Consider the following 19413-nt stretch of genomic DNA (forward strand, 5'->3'; position numbering starts at 1 on the left):
GCACACAGATAGCACTTTTGCACTTTGCAACACCTGGCTCCCACCATTGTATGCCAATCTTATAAATTCTTACATAGTTGTATATCTTGCACAAAATCTGGTGTCTGGTAAACACTGCACAGACTAATGCATCTTTCCCCTACAGATGGATCTGTAGATAGGAGAGTACGTTCACTGTTGAGGACTTTTTCAGGTCTGTCCTGTCTTTACTTTATGCTGTATCCTTTTGAACCTTTTTCTTGCATGCATACAACAGAGAATGTGTGACTAGCACATAGGTCTTTTCCAGTGTTGAGGGTACCTGATAGAGATTTGTCTCCCTGCTTTGGGATAATAGAGCTGAACAGTTGACCTTCAGTGCTTCTCCTTTTGGAATTATCTCCACTGACAGTGCCACTGGGCTTAGGCATCGCATACAATCTTATATGAATCAAACACTCTCATACCACACAGTGATAGCCTGCACTACCCTAGTGGGACTTTCTCACTGCCAAAATTGGAGGTAGGATGCATAGGAACTGCCAATGCTGGAATTTCAGAGATTCCAGCCATTTTTACCTGAGGTCCAAGAGCTTTCCAATTAGAAACCACAGTATTTTATAGACTTTTGTTGGATTTCTGGCATGCTGAAATGGTTCTTATCAGTTTTGTCCAGGATTATAATTGCTTTTGTGAAAGAGGATCTGCTACTTTCCTCTGTCATCTAGCTGTCTCCTTATAATCTTTTTTAAAATAACAAAAGAAAAAAATTGGGCATGGTGTTACATGCCTGTATACCCAACTCAGGGATCAGACTGAAGCTGAGGTTGCAGGAATATAACTTTCTGGGCAAGACAGTAGGACGCCATCTAAAAAAAAAAAGGAAAGAAAAAGATGAAAGGCAGATAATTTGGGGCTATTAGAAAAATGCATGGTAGAGGCCAAGACTAGAGGCTTAGAAGGCAATGAGCAAGCTTCCATCCTTGTTCTTATGTTAAGGGAAGGTATCAAGTTAACCTTGTTCTAGGGTGGGCACAGTTTTCTTGCTCAGACAGAATGCTTAGTGATCACACTTTATTATCTCTTTGGGTTAGGTTGCCAAATTTCAGTTAGGTTGGTACTTTTCAGCTTATTTGAATTATATCAGCTGTTTAATGTCTTCACAGTTCTGTTCTCTAGTCATTTCCTTTTTTCACCTTGACCTCAATACTTTCATTGAGGGAATATGGCTCAGTGGCACAGCTCCTGTCTAGTAAGCATGAGGTCATAAATTTGACTCTCAGTACCAACAACAACAACAAAAAGTACATTCATATCTTTAAAAAAGAAACTTTTATTGAATCAGGCAGCAGCCACCTAATATTACTTTATACTTGTCCTCAAATTTAGAATTTTGGAGATGACCTAACATGGTTTTTAATGGACCTATCTATAGAGTTACTTTAGATCTATTTTAAAGATATAATAAAGCAAGTGAACTTTTATAAGTCAGTTACTAGTATAATCCTTTGTCATTTTGGTCCTTCCACAGTCCTGTTCCCATTAACTCCACCCCCTCAGTTGTTGAATATCCTGCTGGTTCATTCTAGTTCTGCCCCACTGTTACTCATTTAGCATTTTAGCAGTTTTGTATGGAGCAGTCTGTAATGATCTGGTCAACATTAATATCATAGCTAATATTGGAGTATTTTTAAAATAAATATTACAAGGATTATCTCCCTTATCTTCACACTAACACTAAAGTAGATACTATTACTTTTTTTTATGGGTGAGGAACCAAAGAGAATTTAGTATCTCACTTAAACCTTATAGTTTTTAAATGATAGAACCATGATTTGAACACAAGCTGCTTGGTTTCATGTCAACTTTTAACTGTTATTCTCTGTTGCCTGATAAAAGACAGTTTACAGTAAAATCTTTTTTTTTTTTTTTTTTTGGTACTGGGGATCAAATTCATGATCTTGTGCTTGCCAGACAGGGCACTGAGCTAAATCCCTGGCCCTAAAATAAAATCTTAATAACTAGAGAGAATTACGTAAGGAATGATATTATGTCAGCACTTCTAGTGAGGAAGAACAAAGAAAAGGCTAAGAAAAGACAAATTGAAAAGTCAGACCAGTGGAAAGGTATATGAAGTGTATTCTAACATAGTCTGTTTGAGGTCTGTCACCAGAAGAATAATTGAGGAAGTTGCAAGAAGGAAGAACTTAACAAAGTTTGTATGGAGAAAGAAGTAAGTTATTGTATTGATTCCTCACGTTCATCTGGTAGTAGGATAAGAATGCACCTTTTCTTTAAGCACTTGGAAAGATACAGCAAAGATAGTACTGTTCATTTTTATAGTAAAGAAAATCGAGTCAACTTAAAATTCAACATAATACAGCGTGGGGAGCCCCAAACAGAGGGAGATGAATTCTCTCATCCCAAGAAGAAATTAAGGTGAGAAGAACCAACCAAACATACAGTCCCGGTGCTATTATTGGAACAGCTAAAGGTTCAGTGCTCCCGCCACAGCAGGCATCTTGCCGAGCTGACTAAGGTCTCGCCGTGATTTGTGGAGCTCCTACTGCTTTGACTCACTAGAGTCATGCTTCGACTCACTAGGGGCGCAGTTACACTGAGACGGGTCGGCGAGCTGAACAGAGAGCTGAGTTGGTGGGGTGCCTGCATCGACCTGTGGTGAGTGACAGGAGTGGAGACATTCCACAGAAAGGGGGGCTTTGGTGGACGACATTCTGGGACATTCTAGGACCTTCTGGGACCGGGCAGGACGGGCAAGTACAAGGGGCAGCAGTGACTTCAGTTAGTTGTTCCCTTCTCGAACAGGATTGGTGGAGTGAGCTAGGCCTGGGTTACGTGACCTGGCTGAGACCCAATAGGTTATCCAAAATCAAGTCCCTACTGCGGTAGGACACCCTAACCCAGTGAAGCCTCAGATGTTTGACTGACCTGGAGGGGAGGTGGCGCAACAGTGCAGGCCTCAGCAGCTTGACTGATCCCGAGGGGAGGCGGCGCAAAGTAATACAGGGCAGGTCCACAGCAGCTTGACTGACCTGGAGGGGAAGCGGCGTAAAGTAATACACTATAGGCCACAGCAGCTTGACTGATCCGGAGAGGAGGCAGTGCACAGTAACACAGTGCAGGCCACAGCAGCTTAACGATCTGGAGGGGAGGGGGCCAGCATATGCTGTCCCTGTCTGCAACTCACTGCCACATGGCAGTAGGAAGGGTCATCTAGCCAGCACGCTTCAGAAGAATTGTAACCAACAAAGAAAGAAACTTGTTCCTGGAAGAAGCAAAAAAGGTGGGAAGAGGAAGCACCAACAAAAAGTCCCCAGGTCCCAACCCTGAGAACATTGACCCAGGACAGGAAAATACAAAGGAGAATGAGAACAACATACATGCAATATCAGACAGGGCACCAGTGGACATAAAGAGATTTCTTTGGGACCTCATAGACAAGTTCAAAAGTGAAATATTTAGCCAAGTAAAGCAAGATATAAGAAGATTAATAAAAGAGATACTAAGTACTCCTCAAGCAGACACAGATGGAAGAAGGGAGGAACTCAAACAAAGAAGAGAGCCATTTGATGAAGAATATAAAAAAATATAGAATACATGAAGCAGATTCAAAGAGATTACCAGAAATTAAAAACTATGGAAAAATGACAAATCTGCTTGAAAAAAACTAAGGATAGACTATCCAAACTGGAGGACAATTTTGCATTGTGGATTATGAAAGGGAAAACTTTTTAAAAATAACAAGGAAACAAGCAGTAACAATATAAAGGCTAGAAGATGACAAGAAGATCTCTAACTTGAGAATAAAGAATGTGAATGAAGAAGCAGGGGTACATACAAAGGAATTACAAAGGCTATTCACAGAAATAATTAAGGAAAACTTCCCAAACCTAGGAAAAGGAAATGATATTCTGATATATGAGGCATAGAGAACTCCAGCCACCTACAACCAAAACAGACCGACACCCGGGCATATAATAATCAAGATCCCAGAAATTCAATATAAAAACAATATTAAAAGCTGTTAGAGACAAGAAACAGATCACCTATAAAGGAAGGCCCATTAGAATAACAGCGTACTTCTCGACACAAACCATCAAGTCAAGAGGAGCCTGGAGCGAAATATTCCAAGCCCTGAAAGAAAATAACCTTCATCCCAGATTGATATGCCCTGCTAAACTGTCTCTAGAAATTAATGGAGAAACAAGATGCTTCCAAGACAAAGAGGAACTTGGGAACTTTGCAACCACCAATCCAGCTCTACAGAGAATACTGCAGGGCATTCTAGAGAAAGAGAAAAAAGTACTAGCATTCTAGGAACAGTGGCAGAGAGGCCTCAATGAATGGAGCAGAAAACAGAATGAATTAGATAAGCAGACAACTTATGGCAAAAAACGAGCATAACAGAAATGAGGCAGAGAAGATTTTATTCAAAACTGGTAAGATTGATAGTATTAAGTCTGAGAGTATAGGCAACTACACTGAAGATGACAAGACTACAATACACATTCTGGTTTGATAACTGCCTGTTTTTGAAGCTCTATACTACATACAAAGTTGTGTTTTTATTAATACTGTTATGTACTGATACATTCAATTATACTATGTCTGATGATATAGCCAATTCTATTGAAGATAACAAGAAACAACACAGGAACCATTCTTTGTACAACGGTCTTAAATGTTTTTTTCATTTCATGTGTTTATAGGAATATGTTTTGTTTTGTTTCTCCCTTTAATACAGAAAGGATAGAAATACATGTTAAGACTCATGCATGTGTAGAATCTATAAGCAGTTTATGAGAACGGATCTTATGACACATGATGAAATGAACAGATACTCTGAAGAAAAGAGACACTAAAGTACTCAGTGCTGATCCTGGAGGTTTATAATGTGAAACCGAGCAATAGTGTTATTCTTTGTTTAGAGTGATATTAGCCTGCTTGGGTTTGTTCAATCTCAACATAATTGAAGATATGGATAACTGCATGTATGTTTAAGTGTATAGGATTGATAACCATATTTCTAAGTTTTTGTTGGATAGTTGAACAGAACTGGTTGCAGTCTCACTGTTTAAATCTCTACTTTATATGCTCTACTTTAGTATCTTGAATAACTATTTGTAAGAAGACAATCGGTAATCATCAACTAGTGATTTCTTACTGTTTATTTTTTTCTTTGAAAGTATGTATTATTTCTACCCATTTTCTGTTTAGTTTAGTTTTTCTTTAAATTAAATTAAAAAGAAAAAGACACTACATTACAGTGCTGATCACAGAGTGTCATGATGTGAAATCCAGCAATACTATTACTCTTTGTTCAGAATGATTTTAACCTGCTTTAGTTTGTTTAAACATAAATGAAGATATGGATAACTGCATGTATGTTTAAGTGTATAGGATTGACAACCAGGTTACTAAGTTTTGTTGAACAGTTGAACAGAACTGTTTACAGTCTCGCTGTTTGAATTCCCACTTTATATGTTCCACTTTTGTATCTTGAACAACTATTTGTAAAACGACAATCTGTAATCATCAACTAGTGATTTCTTACTGTTTTTTTTTCTCTGAATGTATGTATTATTTCTACGTATTTTCTGTTTTGTTTAGTCTTTCTTTAAATAAAATTAAAAAAAAAAAATCCAGAGCTGGAAATGTAGCCCAGTGGTGGAGCACTTACCTAGCAGGCATGAGACCTGGGTTTCAATACCTGTCTGTCAGAGACAAAAGAAAAGAACATCCAAACTTGTGGATGAACTTGTAGAAATACCTTTAAAATAGTGTTGAACAGCTGAATTTCTCTGAAGAGAAACGTAGGTTATTTAACGTATGTGTTCTACTGTCTGTATGCTAGGATTTTATGTAAAAAAATATTATTATAGATTATATCTAATATTCTCTGCCTATTTACAGTTGAAAAGTTGCCATGAGGTAAATATTTTTGCATTTAAGACAGTATAAAAGACATATTTATATGTGCTTGAACATATAATAAGTAAAAATGCTGTCTGTATGCATTTCAGTAAGTAATAAATTTGGTACCCTTTATGAAAGCTCTGAGTATTTCATCAGATTACTTTTTTTTTTTTTTTTGTCTTTTTCCTTTTTATCGGTACCAGGGATCAAACTCACGACTGCCTGCTTGCAAGGCAGGCGCTTATGCCGCTGAGCTAAATCCCCAGCCCCCATCAGACTACATTTTAAAAGAGCCCAATTAAAAGCTATTTTTTTTTCTTTCTTTCTTTTTTTCCATTTCTTTTCTGTTTTAAATTTTTTTTTTTTTTTGGTACTGAGGATCGACCTCGCGTTTACCAGGTAAGTGCTTTGAGCCACTGAGTTAAATCCCAGGCCCCAGTATTTTATTTCTTGATGTTGGCTATTCTTTGATGATGTGTACACAGGGTCTGGAGTGGGGGTTAGGGGTGTTGTGATCCAGGAGTGGTCTGATTTTCCCTCACATATCCCCTAAGCACTGGATTTTAGTCCAGGTAGATTTTCTCTTTATTCATTCTCTCCTATCAGACTTTATCTTTTGCCCCTGCTCAGGGTATTTGCTTTTCTCCAGCACAGTTTTGGTAATACTCACCCTTGCTGTCACCCCCTAGGTAACTGTCTTCTGTCACCCCTAGCTAACTTTTGACTTTCTTGTCTCATTTCCTCTTGCTTACTTTATTATAGTCATATAGGTAAAACTAGAAGTCATAGGAGCATGTCAAGCATGTTCCCATTTCAGGTTCTCTGTACTTCCTCTGTTTATCATGAATATCCTTTTCCCCCAGAGCTTCTGGCTTCTTCAGTTCATTCAAGTTACTCCTTGTATGGCAATGCATTAGAGAGATTTTCCTGAGACTTAGTTAAAGTAGTGTGTGCCCCCCCCAATCTCTCCTCTCATGTATTTATTTTATTACTACCCAACACTTGGTGACGGTATCATCTCTTAAAAGGTGAACCTTAGAATAGGGATATGGGGATTCTGGTTTTTTTTTTTTTTTTTTTTCTTCAGTATAGCCCTAGAGGCTAGAATGGAGCCTGGAACTCAGTGAGGGATGGATAGATGAATGGACAAATGGGGAAGTGAGTAGATGGATTGGAATTTCTAGATTTTGCTTAAAAGGGGGATGTGTATGTGATTATTAAACACAATGATAATTTAGTTAACCCCTTGTATTTATCTAGCTCTTTATCATTTTCAAAGCATTTCTATATATTGTAATCCAAATATTGTATATTATATTTCCTTGTTTTATCCTCCTCGTGACTTGAGAAATTTTATATTTGTAATTCCATTTGAATGTTGTTGGAATCTTGGCGAGTTAATTCCAGTCTACTATTTTCAGTACAACCCACAGTGAGAATAGACACTAAGTCATGTTCAGAGTTACAGGTAGCCAAGGGGTCCTGAGTCTAGTCCAGGTGAAGACATACAGAACAAAGGCCTTGATCCAAGCTCTCATCCAGAATTTATTATCTCGTGAAGAAGGTAGTGGCTCAAGGATGAGTGATAGATTGGTGGGAATTACATGAGCATTGTAAGCTGAGCTGGCCAGGTGGAGAGCAAGCACCTCTGCAGTGTACAGGAAAAAGAATATGCAGAAAGACCAGTCTGCGTAACTCAATTGAGCTAGCAGTCGAATGATTTAAGAGGCTGTTGCTTTAGTTTCTGATATTTAAACTTTTGTGCTGTGGAAAGTCATAACCTCTTATCTTGTAGCTCAACCCAGTTGACATTCCTGGAGCATTGTGGTTGTGTCATCCTGCTGGTCTCAACTGCTTATAGGGAACATGGTGTGAGGAAACAGGAAACTGTCAGCTGGCTCCAAGGATTACATATCGGTACCTTAGTTAGCCTTATTTGCACTGCTTAGAACCGGTTGAAGAGAAAAGGAAATAGCATAGCTAACTCTGTACGTATCAGTACCTGGAGATAGGGCTTGGTTTAACTAATGCTGAAGCAATTGTTCTGCATTCAAGCGGAGCCCCTCAAGTAGTCTCCTGTATCTGTACCCGTATCACTTCATTTTCCCAGTGATCCTCTGTCTGAGGTAAGCAGCGAGCTGCTGTCATTGTCTCCATTTTCTTGGAAGAGAAATGTGTGGCTTTGAGGCTGTATCTTTTCCCAAGGACACAGGGCTAAGAAGTACAATTGTGGACAAAAACTTTGCTAGTTGTTAATGCCACCACCCCAAACTATCACCTGCAGAAAACAAAAATGTGTTATTGAGGAAGATAATGAATTGTCCTACAGTTTTATTTTATTTTTATTAATACATATTTACAATACATGACTACCGTCATCATGGGGAGTTGATCAGTGTGCATAACACATCTGACTTCTTTTTACTTCTCCTTCCCTTCTCCCTATTCCTTTCATCTCTACTGAGTTTCTGAAAGCAAACAAACCTGGGGCTATCTGGTGATAAAGGAGGAGCTACTAAGCCAACTTCTTTTCCATTTTATGTTCCTAGATAAATTTTGTTTAGTAAAATAGTGAAGAGAAAAAGAATTAGAGTAAAAGAATACCAAAATAAGTGCCCTGTTGAATTTTAGAATGGAAAGTGGCTCACAGTCACTTTCAAAATTATATCACCCTCAAATTATGCACTCCTCTTCCCTCACATTCCTCAAGTGATGAAACTTCAGACAAAGAAAATAGATATGTTGCCTCTGGTCATCACAGTTAGTTGTTTACATATTCCTGGCACTGTCATATTTTAAGTTACGCAGTGTAATGGAGGTCCTATTAGAATCTATCAGATTGCTAACTTTAAATAGTACCATGTATCAAATGTAGCTCTAGTCTAGTCTAGTTTTTTTTTTAGACCTTGTTTTTCTGACTCTTAGCTTTCCTTTCTCAGGAACTTCAAGTGGTAGGCAGGAGAGAACTCACCCGCTTGTCTGTCTCCTACACCAAAGAGCTACTTTAAGACATGTGCTATCTTTTTCATCTTTGAACCTTTCTGTCAACAGTGTTCTTTCCGATATCTTATTGAGCACAAAACAAGTGCTTTGAAAGTATCTGGAACTGTTTACTTACATGAGCATATATTGAAAGATCTTTTATTACCTCCGTCATCTTAATGCTGAAAAATCTCATCAAAATTCCCATATTTTAGAGCCACTTTGTCTCTGGAATCTGTGTGGTAAATAGTAATGGTATGTTGTTTTTGCCTGGACCAACCCTAAAACCTGTACTTAGAATCTAGCTGTGTTACACATGATAAGATCAAGTTGCTACAGATTACAAGTGGTGGTGTACTGGTAAGGCTTATTCCAAGGCCGTACAAAACTAACTTTAGTGACATAGATAGCATCCGTTCTCTGGGGAGAAAATCATTGTTTCCTTCAGAAAGGATGATCCTGATGTTGTGTTCCAGAGATTGAGACAAAGGTCCCTGAGGACCTACTAAATGGGCCAAGAGGTTGATAAGAGAGGAAAATGAAAGAATAAAAGCTCATTTAGATTTATGTTTACCATGTCAGGAGGGAGAAATATATTATAATGAGAAGTATTGAAAAATCAAAAACTTTATTTCTTCCCAACATTTGTACTTTTTAATTATTATTTTTGTTAGTACATGTTTGCAGTACATAACAATAACATCATGGTGAGTTGGTACATATATGTAACACATCTTAATTCTTCTTATGTCTCTTTCTCTTCCAACACTTCTACTTTATTATCTATTCTGTGTGAAGAGTAAAATTCATAGAGTAAGAAGGAAACTATGAGTTTGTTTTTAGGAGTTCAATGGGGAAGCTATAAGCTGACTTCCCATTCCAAAGTTAGCCTTTTGGTGGGAGAAGAAAGTCCCCCAGACTGAGTAGCTAGTTATGGCTAAAGAAAAAAGGGAAGCTGACTGAATGAGAATATAAAAGCAGAAAGCTTGAAGGCTAATACGGGTATCAAGAATAGGATTTCTTCTGGGGAACTGGTGGTTCCAGTATGTTAAGTTCTGTGTCAAGTGGACCAGATAAATATGATCTTTCTTTCCTATGTAGAATGTGAAGACTGTGTCTGAGACTCCGGCGGTGCCACCAGTTTCAGAAGATGAAGATGATGATGATGATGCTACCCCACCTCCAGTGATTGCTCCACGTCCAGAGCACACAAAATCTGTGAGTCTCTGGGAAGCTGGACTCTCTGATTTATTAGAGGAAGGAAGAGGGAAGGAGTGGTACTAAGTAATGCATAGAAGTTTTTCTGATAGGAAGCCTTACATTTTGAACCTGGTAAAATCCCTGAACCATCTTTCTGTATTAAAGACAAGAAGTGCTGTATTTATCATTGTTTGGCAGACAGATCCAAAGTATCCTAGTTAAATGGTACTTAAACCTGTCCACCTTTAGTTTGCTTAGTCTGTTTTCCACCAGTAGGACAGGGAGAATTGGTGCTACAGATTTTTTCTTCACTATTAAATGTGCAGTGTTCAGCCTTTTAGAGCATTAGTGATGATACCGACTCAGGAGATTTTATAAATACATTAGTGCTATTAATATGCTGGACATTGGGAGTGCACTTTGATGCCGGATGTTGGCAGTGACTTCTGTTTAAGTTCCTTTGAGATTCCTGCATCTCATAATAATCACAGTCCCTCTGGTCTCACTTAGCACAGTTTAGTCGCTGTGCTTTTTCCTGATTTAGCATTATAGAGCAGTGATCTCCCATCAGGTAATACATTACTGGTGTTTCTCTATTTGGGCTTTTTATTATAATGAAAAAGCTCAATAATGAAAAAACTTTGTAGGAGTTAAGCTCTGTGATAATGCAGAAACATTTTAGAGGCATATCTAAAATACCATATCTAAAGTCAGTTGAATGACTGTAGAAAATGCTGTGGAGGAAATCCAAGGGGATTAGATAGCCTCTGAGAGTGAGGATTTATAGACAGAATCTGTGGAAACACTTCACAAAAGTCACCTTAAGGAAAAATCTGCTTCAGAATTAAAGAGTTACTGAAAATGTCTCACACTGAAATGACCTTTTTTGATTTGCAAGCATTTTTATTTAAAATATTTTTCCTTATAAACTTCAAACTCATCTATCATAGGAAATTGACAGGTACGCAATTTCAGTGCCTATCATAGTTCTTTGCTAAGATCAGAGGGCAGTAAACACTGAATAAAGGGGCTGGGTATATTGGCATGTGCTTGTAATCCCAGCACTCTGGGAGGCTAAGACAGGAGAACTGCAAGTTCAAGGCCAGCCTGGGTACCTTAATGAGACCCTATCTCAAAATAAAAAAACATTTTAAATGACTGGGAACAAACAAAGGAATGGATTAATAAATTTGCTAAAGCATGTCTTTCTAAAAAGGTATCATTCATTGCTAATTCACAGAATCAGCAGCTGAGATATGGAAAGATAAACAGATCTACCTACAATCACTTAGCAAAAGAGCTAGTACCATATTTGCAAGTAGGTAATTAACTCCAAGTCAGGTGGATTTCCATCATAGCCCAGTGCCATCTCTGTGTGCACAGACTTGCAGTGGGAGCCAGATAAGAAGGATGTTAGATAAAGGCAAAATTAAGAAAGAGGAAAAGACATGAAAATGCAGGTTTAGGTGCCTGGCATATAGTTTGTCCATAGGTACAAGAATAGAAAATTGAAAGATTATGCTAGAATAACTGAAGAATATGAATTGTTTATTAATTGATTTCATCAGACATTTACCAGAATGCTTCTTTTTGTTAGGGAAGTGGCTAGAACTCAGGGATGAGTTCTCATATAGCTTATAACTATCCAGAAGATAATTGTGATATTTTTATGATACCATGAGATAAATATCTTCTAGGGAGGAAAGTATAACTTAGAGTTGCTTCTGAGCATCAGTACTGTATAATAGTTGTTCATTTCATATAACATTTATTCCCCCCCCCCTTGGGATATGGCTTTCTCACCTCCTTTACCAAAATGAGAGGAAAGGTGCATAATTGTACATAGGATTTGTCTTAGAGTAGATATTCAATAAATAATTGTTAAGTAGATGGCTGAATAGCAAATATGATGTTTGCAAAGCCAAAATTTGAGTGCTTAATGTGTGCTGGAGATGATTCTAATCCTATCACTTACATTAACCAATTTATTCTCACAATAACTCTGTGAGATAGGTACCGTTATTGTCACCATTTTACAGATGAGGCAAGTGAAGCGCAGAGAAGTTAAATAACCTGCCCCAAGTGATGCAGGTGATAAGAATAAGAGCTGGGATAAAAGTAAGAGGCAGGCAGTCAAGTTCCTGAGTTTTTGTTCTGAGTCACTATACTACTGCCTCTTGACAAACAAGAGTACTTCCTTCCTTCCTGGAAAGGGTTCATGGTCTAAAGAGGGAGTGATGCAGTAGAAGATTGTAGTATTAGCAGCACCGAGTGATATGGCTGTAATACAAGATTTCATCTCATCTTGGGGAAACAGAAAGGTACAGATGTGGGACATCCTCATCTAAAAATAGAATCTCTTTTAAATAATTTCTACTGTGAGTTACCTAGCCTTTGAACATCTTTAATGCTAGAATTATCATTAACTACTATGGCATATAATAAGAGCAAGGAAAGCCATTTCTCATAGGTGGGCCTAGGCACGGAGGAGCAATATAAATTCTGACGGAAGAAGAAGGGTGCATATTTAGGGAATTGTTCTGTGGATGTTCTAACCATCTAGAAGTAGTTCTTCTATACTGATAAAGACTGTCTACCAAAATTTTGTGCCACTAATATAGGTATATACACGATCTGTGATTGAACCACTTCCTGCTACTCCAACTCGGGATGTGGCTACATCTCCCATTTCACCTACTGAGAATAACACTGTTCTGCCAGATGCTTTGACCCGGAATACTGAGAAACAGAAGAAGAAGCCCAAAATGTCTGATGAAGAGATCTTGGAAAAATTACGTGAGCACTTTGTAGCTTTCTGAGCTTTACTTGGTCTATGACTGGTCAAGCATAAAGGTCCTGATCCTAGGGTGGGGATTTAGCTCAGTAGCACAGCCCCTGTCTGGCAAGCATGAGGTCCTGAGTTCAATTCGTGGTACAAAAAAAAAAAAAAAAATTCTTGATCCTAGGTTTGACCCTTGTGATTGGTTGCCCATGCTTTGGTACCTTAGTTACCAACTGTTCTTCTCCTCACCCAGCCCTCCATTTCCATTCTGTGTCTCATCAGCTCTGGTTGGAAACCACATTAGAATGGAATATAAAGGGAAAGAGTATATATAACTCACTTTGAGGACTGGTTATCCCTTTTCCCATAGGCATGGGTTATAGAGGTGGGCAAATACTTTTCATCTAGTGAATAGAAGATTGAGACATTGACTGTATCTGGTAGGAAAGAGTGCTGTGATTGATGTTTGCTACTGACCTAGGAAAAGACAGATCTGCCATCATAGCTGTAGGAAAAAAAGGGAAGGGAAACTAACAATTTGTGAACCTATATGGTGTACTATATGACAAGCAAAATATTTTCTTGTTTCTTTCTTTTTTTTTTGTCTTTAATACCTATATTTATCATGTCAAAACAGGCATTATGGTTCTCTTTTTTTGCAGTTCATATTTTTGAGGCCCAGAGAGGATAAATACCATGGCTCACATCATACAGACAGAAGGCTATAGGTTTGAGATTAGAACACAAATTTGGGCCTTTGTTAGTAGAGCATGTTGCCTGTGCTATCAGGTGGAAACTTGCATTTTACTTTATTTAGCAGGCAGAAATAAGAGTATATGAGAGTAGCCTATTTTTGCATTTCATTAAACTAAAGAATTACATTAGACAAAAAGATGCGCTTGATCTTTTGGCTTGGAAGTATCACTGGACAAGACCTTTGGTTTATTGTATATGTTTATTTATTTTTAAACAGGATTTGGTGTGACTGATTTGGCCAGGTTTGGAAACTGGTACCAAGTTTCCCTGTTTTCTACTTTAGCAGTTCTCTACTTCTTCTGGATCATTCCTGTTTGACTTTTAAGAGCATTTCACTCTCTTGCTGGGTGTGGTAGCACGTGCCTGTAATCTCAGCACTCAGAAGGCTGAGCAGGAAGATTCACACAAATTTAATGCCAGTTTGGATTGCATAGTGAGATCCTAGCTAAAAAACAAAAAACAAACAAAAACTGTCTTTCACTCTGTTAAAATTTGCTAGTGCCTGGAACCCTTGTAAAAAACCAATGAAGTAAAAATCAGTCACCCAGATTTGTTTGGAATTTTTTTTGAAGGAGGGTCCTGTTTTTGTTTTTACAGTCTTTCTTAGAATTATGGCAAACAAACTTGAGTTAAAGCCCCAGCTCTGCTACTGACTTATGTCTTAGACAGTTTTCTCCTGTCTTCTGAGCCTCATTTTTCCTTACCTTTTAAATGAGGACATTAATATCTTACTTCTTTGTAAATCAAATGAGATGATATGTGTGAAGTTACCCATTCTAATCGTTGGTATTAAAGAAAATGCACATTGGACTGGGAGACTGAAAACCAACCTCTTAACCTTAGATCTGATTCCAGTTTGCTATATGATCATGGGGAAGTCTTTTCCTTTATATGGGCCTCAACTCTCCATCTTTAAAATACATGTTGTGAAACCTAATGAGTTGTCTCAAACTTCTTTACCTTTATACTTAAAGTATTCCCTATTATAATTCTCTTTACCTGACTGGCATCTGCTTAATCTGTAAAAATTGGCCCAGAGATCTGTAAAAATTGGCTTAGAGATCACCTTTCTAAAACCTTTCCATTGTATTTTTCTGTACCTTTTTGTAACTATTTGACATTTATCACAGCAATTAATATATTTTTATAGCATCTTAAGTTTTCTTGTTTATCTTCTTCCATGCAAGTGAACTTGTTAAGAGCAAGGACTGACCTAATTGTGGATTTTCTGGTTCTTTTTCCCTAGCACTTAGTGTATTACTTGGTACATAATAAACAAGTAAATGTTTATTGAAGTAATTAATTCATTAAAACATGAATGAATGACTCTTAATTTAGAAACTATTAGATTACTCTGAATAAAAGCAATCAAGGAAATGAAACTTTTTGAGAAGCTAAGGGGGCTGTTTAGTGTGTTTTGTGGGCATTAGAGATAGATTCTTTAATCCTTGTCAATTCTGGGTAGTAGGGAGAACATAGGTTCTGTTTTTTTCTTTGTCTGGAAAAAAAATGATTCATGGTCTCTGTTTCTTTTAAAGGGAGCATAGTGAGTGTGGGCGATCCTAAGAAGAAATACACACGATTTGAAAAAATTGGACAAGGGTTAGTATGGATATTTTCTTTTCTTGGAGAAATGACTTAAAATTGTGACTTTGTTAACTGTTTTGCCTCTCATAAGCCTTGTTCTTTCTTTAGCTTACCCATCTGGAGGTGATAGGTTAGGCTAACTTCAACCTTGGCAGAATTGTGCTTAATATGAAAGATACGCCATTAACTGGCCATCTTGCTAAAAGTACTCTGTGGTGAGAATTAGAGAATCATCAGTTTTCTTAGCTAAAAACCAGCATCCCAGATTATAGGTTGGCTTTTCCGGATAAACCTTGTTCGCTCTAGTGCTGATGCACTAATATGAAGTGGAAGACTTACAACCACTTCTGCTAGTTAGAGTTACTTATTTTTCCAGGTAGATGTCAGACTTTATGACTCCTTTCAGGTTCATCGCCTGTAACTTCCATGCTACACTCAGTGTACTAGATTCTTAACTGAATTTCAGTTGTGTGCTAAGCACTGTGAAAGTGGCTTTGAATCAGATACAATCTCTTCAGGGATCTTGAAGTCAACAGAGTGAAATAACCAAAGAAAGAAAGTGAAATGTCTTGTGCCATCTTTTAAAGCTACTTGCTCATTGTTCTGAGCCAAAAAAAGCCAGACATAAAATGATAGATTTATATGATTTTGTTAATATGAAATTCAAGATAGACAAAACTAGTATATGGTAATAGAAGTCAGTAATAGTGCTTATTTCTGGGAGATGGGTGTCACTTGGAAAGAAGTATTGAGAGAATTTGGGAGGTGATCTTTGTGGTAAACATAGTGTACATATATATGAAAATCATCAAGTCAAACACTTCATAGTTATATATATTACTTTAGGTAAGTTATACCTCTATATAAAAATAAATTCCAACAGATTTACTAAAAAAACTGAAATTCAAACTAAAAAAATAAAAATGTCTAGCTTTGTGGTAGATTTTTACTAGAAGTGCTAGTGAAATGAAAGCATTGTTGCTCAAAGCTATTGAAATTTTCTTTTTCTGTTTTCTTATGCACCTATGAGCTTCCAAAAGTAGGATAAAGAATAAGGATTAGGGGTTTAGCTTTGTAGTGTAAGTGACTGCTTGGCAAACACAAGGTTGTGAGTTTGATCAGTGGCGTCCAAAAAAAAAAAAAATTTGTAATGCAGAGGTGATATAGTTGTACAACATTTTATAGTGTTCAGCTGTTACTTGTATCTATTGTTGAATTTAATTATTAAAACAACTTTGAGTTGGGCAGATGACATTTGTTTTTTTGCTAGTCTCATTATTTTTCCTACTAGACAGTTCTTTTTTGAATCTGAACTAGTAGTTAGCACTTTGTGAAGAAAGTTTTTTTGCTTGCCCCAGAGTAATGTAGATGGTACTTCCTTTAGGTAGTTAAATAGAGATATCAAGAATGTAACAAAAAAGTACATGAGCAAGAGTAGACAAGTCATTTCCTTTCTCAAGACTTGAATGTCTTCATCTATAAATTTAAAGAAGGACTGTAGATTAAGGGACTTTCATCTCCAAAATGCCTATTTTTAAAAATTGATGTGTGAAACCTCTAAATAGGCAACATCTGCAAAGGAATCATTCTTTCCTGATTATTTGACTGATCTATTAGTGCTAAGAATGAAATATTCAGCATCCGTACTTTCATGTCTTTATAGCCCATAATTTTAAAAATACAAATGTCGCATCAATTTGATAAATCAGGACTACTGTATTTTTTGCTGGCTGTTTTTCCTTTTGAAATCTAGAAATGGTTATGCTTTTTGACCTAGTCATTTGTCTACTTACATAAAAAATAACCAAGTACTAACTAGTGAGCCTGAGTAGTTTTCTAGAACTTTGCAAGCATGAAAACACAGTCTGAAAATGTTCAGTTCTCCGAAGCTTGAACATGTTTGTCCTTTTAAGAATATTTTGCATTAGAAGGATCAGAGAGGGGGCACGGGCAGAAGGATAGTAATCTGCTTTTTGACAGTACATGGATAGGGGTAAGACTATCAGGCAAGTGAAGAGATAACTGCCAGTGCATATAATCTAGTCTTTATTTGGTAGCCAATATTTTAATGATCAGAGTTTCCAGGCATTTATTGGGCTCTCAACTAAGGCATGGGGATTAGGGATCTAGTTGCAAGGCGTACTTATAAGAGACTTTTCCCCCTGAATTGACTTGTTTTATCTGGAAAGTATAATCTTGATGCTTGCCTGAGTGCATTCTTGCAAAAGACTAGAATTTTAAATGTCTTCAAATTGTATCATATGTACTTGATGTATGGCATGTTCAGCTACAAAACTTGAAAGTTACTCACCTATAAATATACAAAGTTGTGGTTGTAGGCATAAAATGAAGATTTTATTTTATTTTATTGGTGGCAGATACTAAGGATCAAACTCATGAATTTGTGCTTGCCAGCCACGTGCTTACACTGCTGAGCTAAATCCCCAGCCCCCTAAAATGAAGATTTAGTCATTTCAAATGGACACGATTATTTTTGTAGTGTTATTTATAGCTTTCCTTTTTCCCACTACTGAGTGTTAAACCCAGGGTCTTTGCACCAAGCTACATTCCCAGTCCATAGGGTCTGGCTAAGTCACAAAGTTTCCCAGTCTAGTCTCAAATTTGTGATCTTCCCTCAGCCTCTCAGAATACTGAGATTATAGAATGCACTACCATCCCTGGCTTATTTCTAGCATTTCTTTTTTTTTTCACTTTATTCATTTGCTTGTGTGAGTGTGTATATACATACATACATGTAAGTCTATATCTAATGCAGTTATTCTTACCTTAGAAATGGGATAGGAATAGTATCAGAACTGAAAACCATAAATTTAATCCTACACCCAACTTTGGTTTGAGGCTACAAGAAATTAAATAACTTGCTAAAGGTGATAGAAGATAGGAGGGTGAGCAGAACAAGAAACTAACGTATCTGAAGCTTGAACTGTTGGTGTACACCTGTAATCCCAATACTTGGGAGGCTGAGGCAGGAGGATTGCTGTGAGTTGGAGGCCAGCCTGGGCTACAAAGTGAGACACTGTCGCAAAAAGACAAGAAAAGGAAAGAAACTCTATAATGTATTTGAACACCTACTGTTTATTTTAGGCACGTGGCTAAGCACTTTACATAAACTAATTGATTTAAAGTCTCATATTCCTATGTTCATGTCACAAAAAGAGGAAAGTGAAGGTCAGAAAACTTACATGAGTTAGTCAGGATCTGATAGCTCAAAATATTTAGAAGCTCTGTATTAAAACTCAGGTCAGTGGGCTACTGCAGTCTCTATTCTACCTTTCAAGTAACAGTTGCATGGATACAAGTGGGGAGGGCACATGGGTTAGATTTGCTGCTATTATTGTCCATCCTTGCTTACACTGCCAGATCATGTGTAGAGCTGCATTTGACAAATTCATCGAACACCTGTGTTTTTTTCCCTTTCTCTTGTACCTGTTCAGTGCATCAGGCACCGTGTACACTGCAATGGATGTAGCCACAGGACAGGAGGTAAGTGTCCACCACCAACTGTTGTGTTTCAATTATACAGTCTTCATTTTAGGTTAGTTTTTAGCCCTTCTTAGCTCAGTAAAGACAGTTTCTATATCAGACCAGAATCAACTGACAAGACTAAGAAGTTGGGACTGAAAACTTTTAGAAAAGTTATTGTAGGTACAGTGTGGAGAACAGAGTGCAGCAGGTAAGAAGGGACCAGGTGAATCAAAAAGTCAGTGGGTAATTCCAGATAAGAATGTCTAAGGGAATAGCAGAGTATAGAAGAAGTGAAGTAGATGGATTTGAGAGATACTTAACAGACAGATTTGACAGGATTTGGTGATTGATGAGTGTGGGAGTGATTTACGTGATGTTATTCAAAGAGAAACTAAAAAGATGCAGGTGTAGGTATGAAGAAGTCAGGTACTGTCTGAGAGCTCTGACAGAACTGCAGATGGACAGTTGCTTAGGAAAGAAATCTCTTACCGACAAGATTTAAACTCATGTCTCCTGACTCCTAATCTACTGGTGCTACTGTTATTCTACATCTAGAATTCCACCAAAAATTGCAGTCAGTTATTTGGAAGCACCTCTTCATTTAAACTAGCAGAACTCTGACTTTATTGCAAAGCCTGCTGATCAAAGATCTTGTTTTCATGGGGCTGGGGATTTAGCTCAGCGGCATAAGCGCCTGCCTTGCA

General features: G+C 37.5%; 1 protein-coding gene across 6 annotated transcripts in view; it reads left to right on the forward strand.

Annotated features, from left to right (window-relative positions):
- Positions 1–19413, forward strand: part of Pak1 (p21 (RAC1) activated kinase 1) — a 146000-nt gene that overhangs the window by 105331 nt on the left and 21256 nt on the right. For all 6 annotated transcript variants that reach the window (XM_063256427.1, XM_063256430.1, XM_003468537.5 and 3 more), the window contains 4 exons: positions 10000–10116; positions 12720–12894; positions 15175–15238; positions 18679–18727. In XM_063256427.1, the coding sequence (XP_063112497.1) occupies positions 10000–10116; positions 12720–12894; positions 15175–15238; positions 18679–18727 (405 nt within the window). The remainder of the gene's footprint in view (positions 1–9999; positions 10117–12719; positions 12895–15174; positions 15239–18678; positions 18728–19413) is intronic.

The sequence above is a fragment of the Cavia porcellus genome, unplaced genomic scaffold (assembly GCF_034190915.1).
Source record: "Cavia porcellus strain 051 isolate PalLab524CR breed Dunkin Hartley unplaced genomic scaffold, mCavPor4.1 scaffold_9, whole genome shotgun sequence".
NCBI classification, from domain to species: domain Eukaryota; kingdom Metazoa; phylum Chordata; class Mammalia; order Rodentia; family Caviidae; genus Cavia; species Cavia porcellus.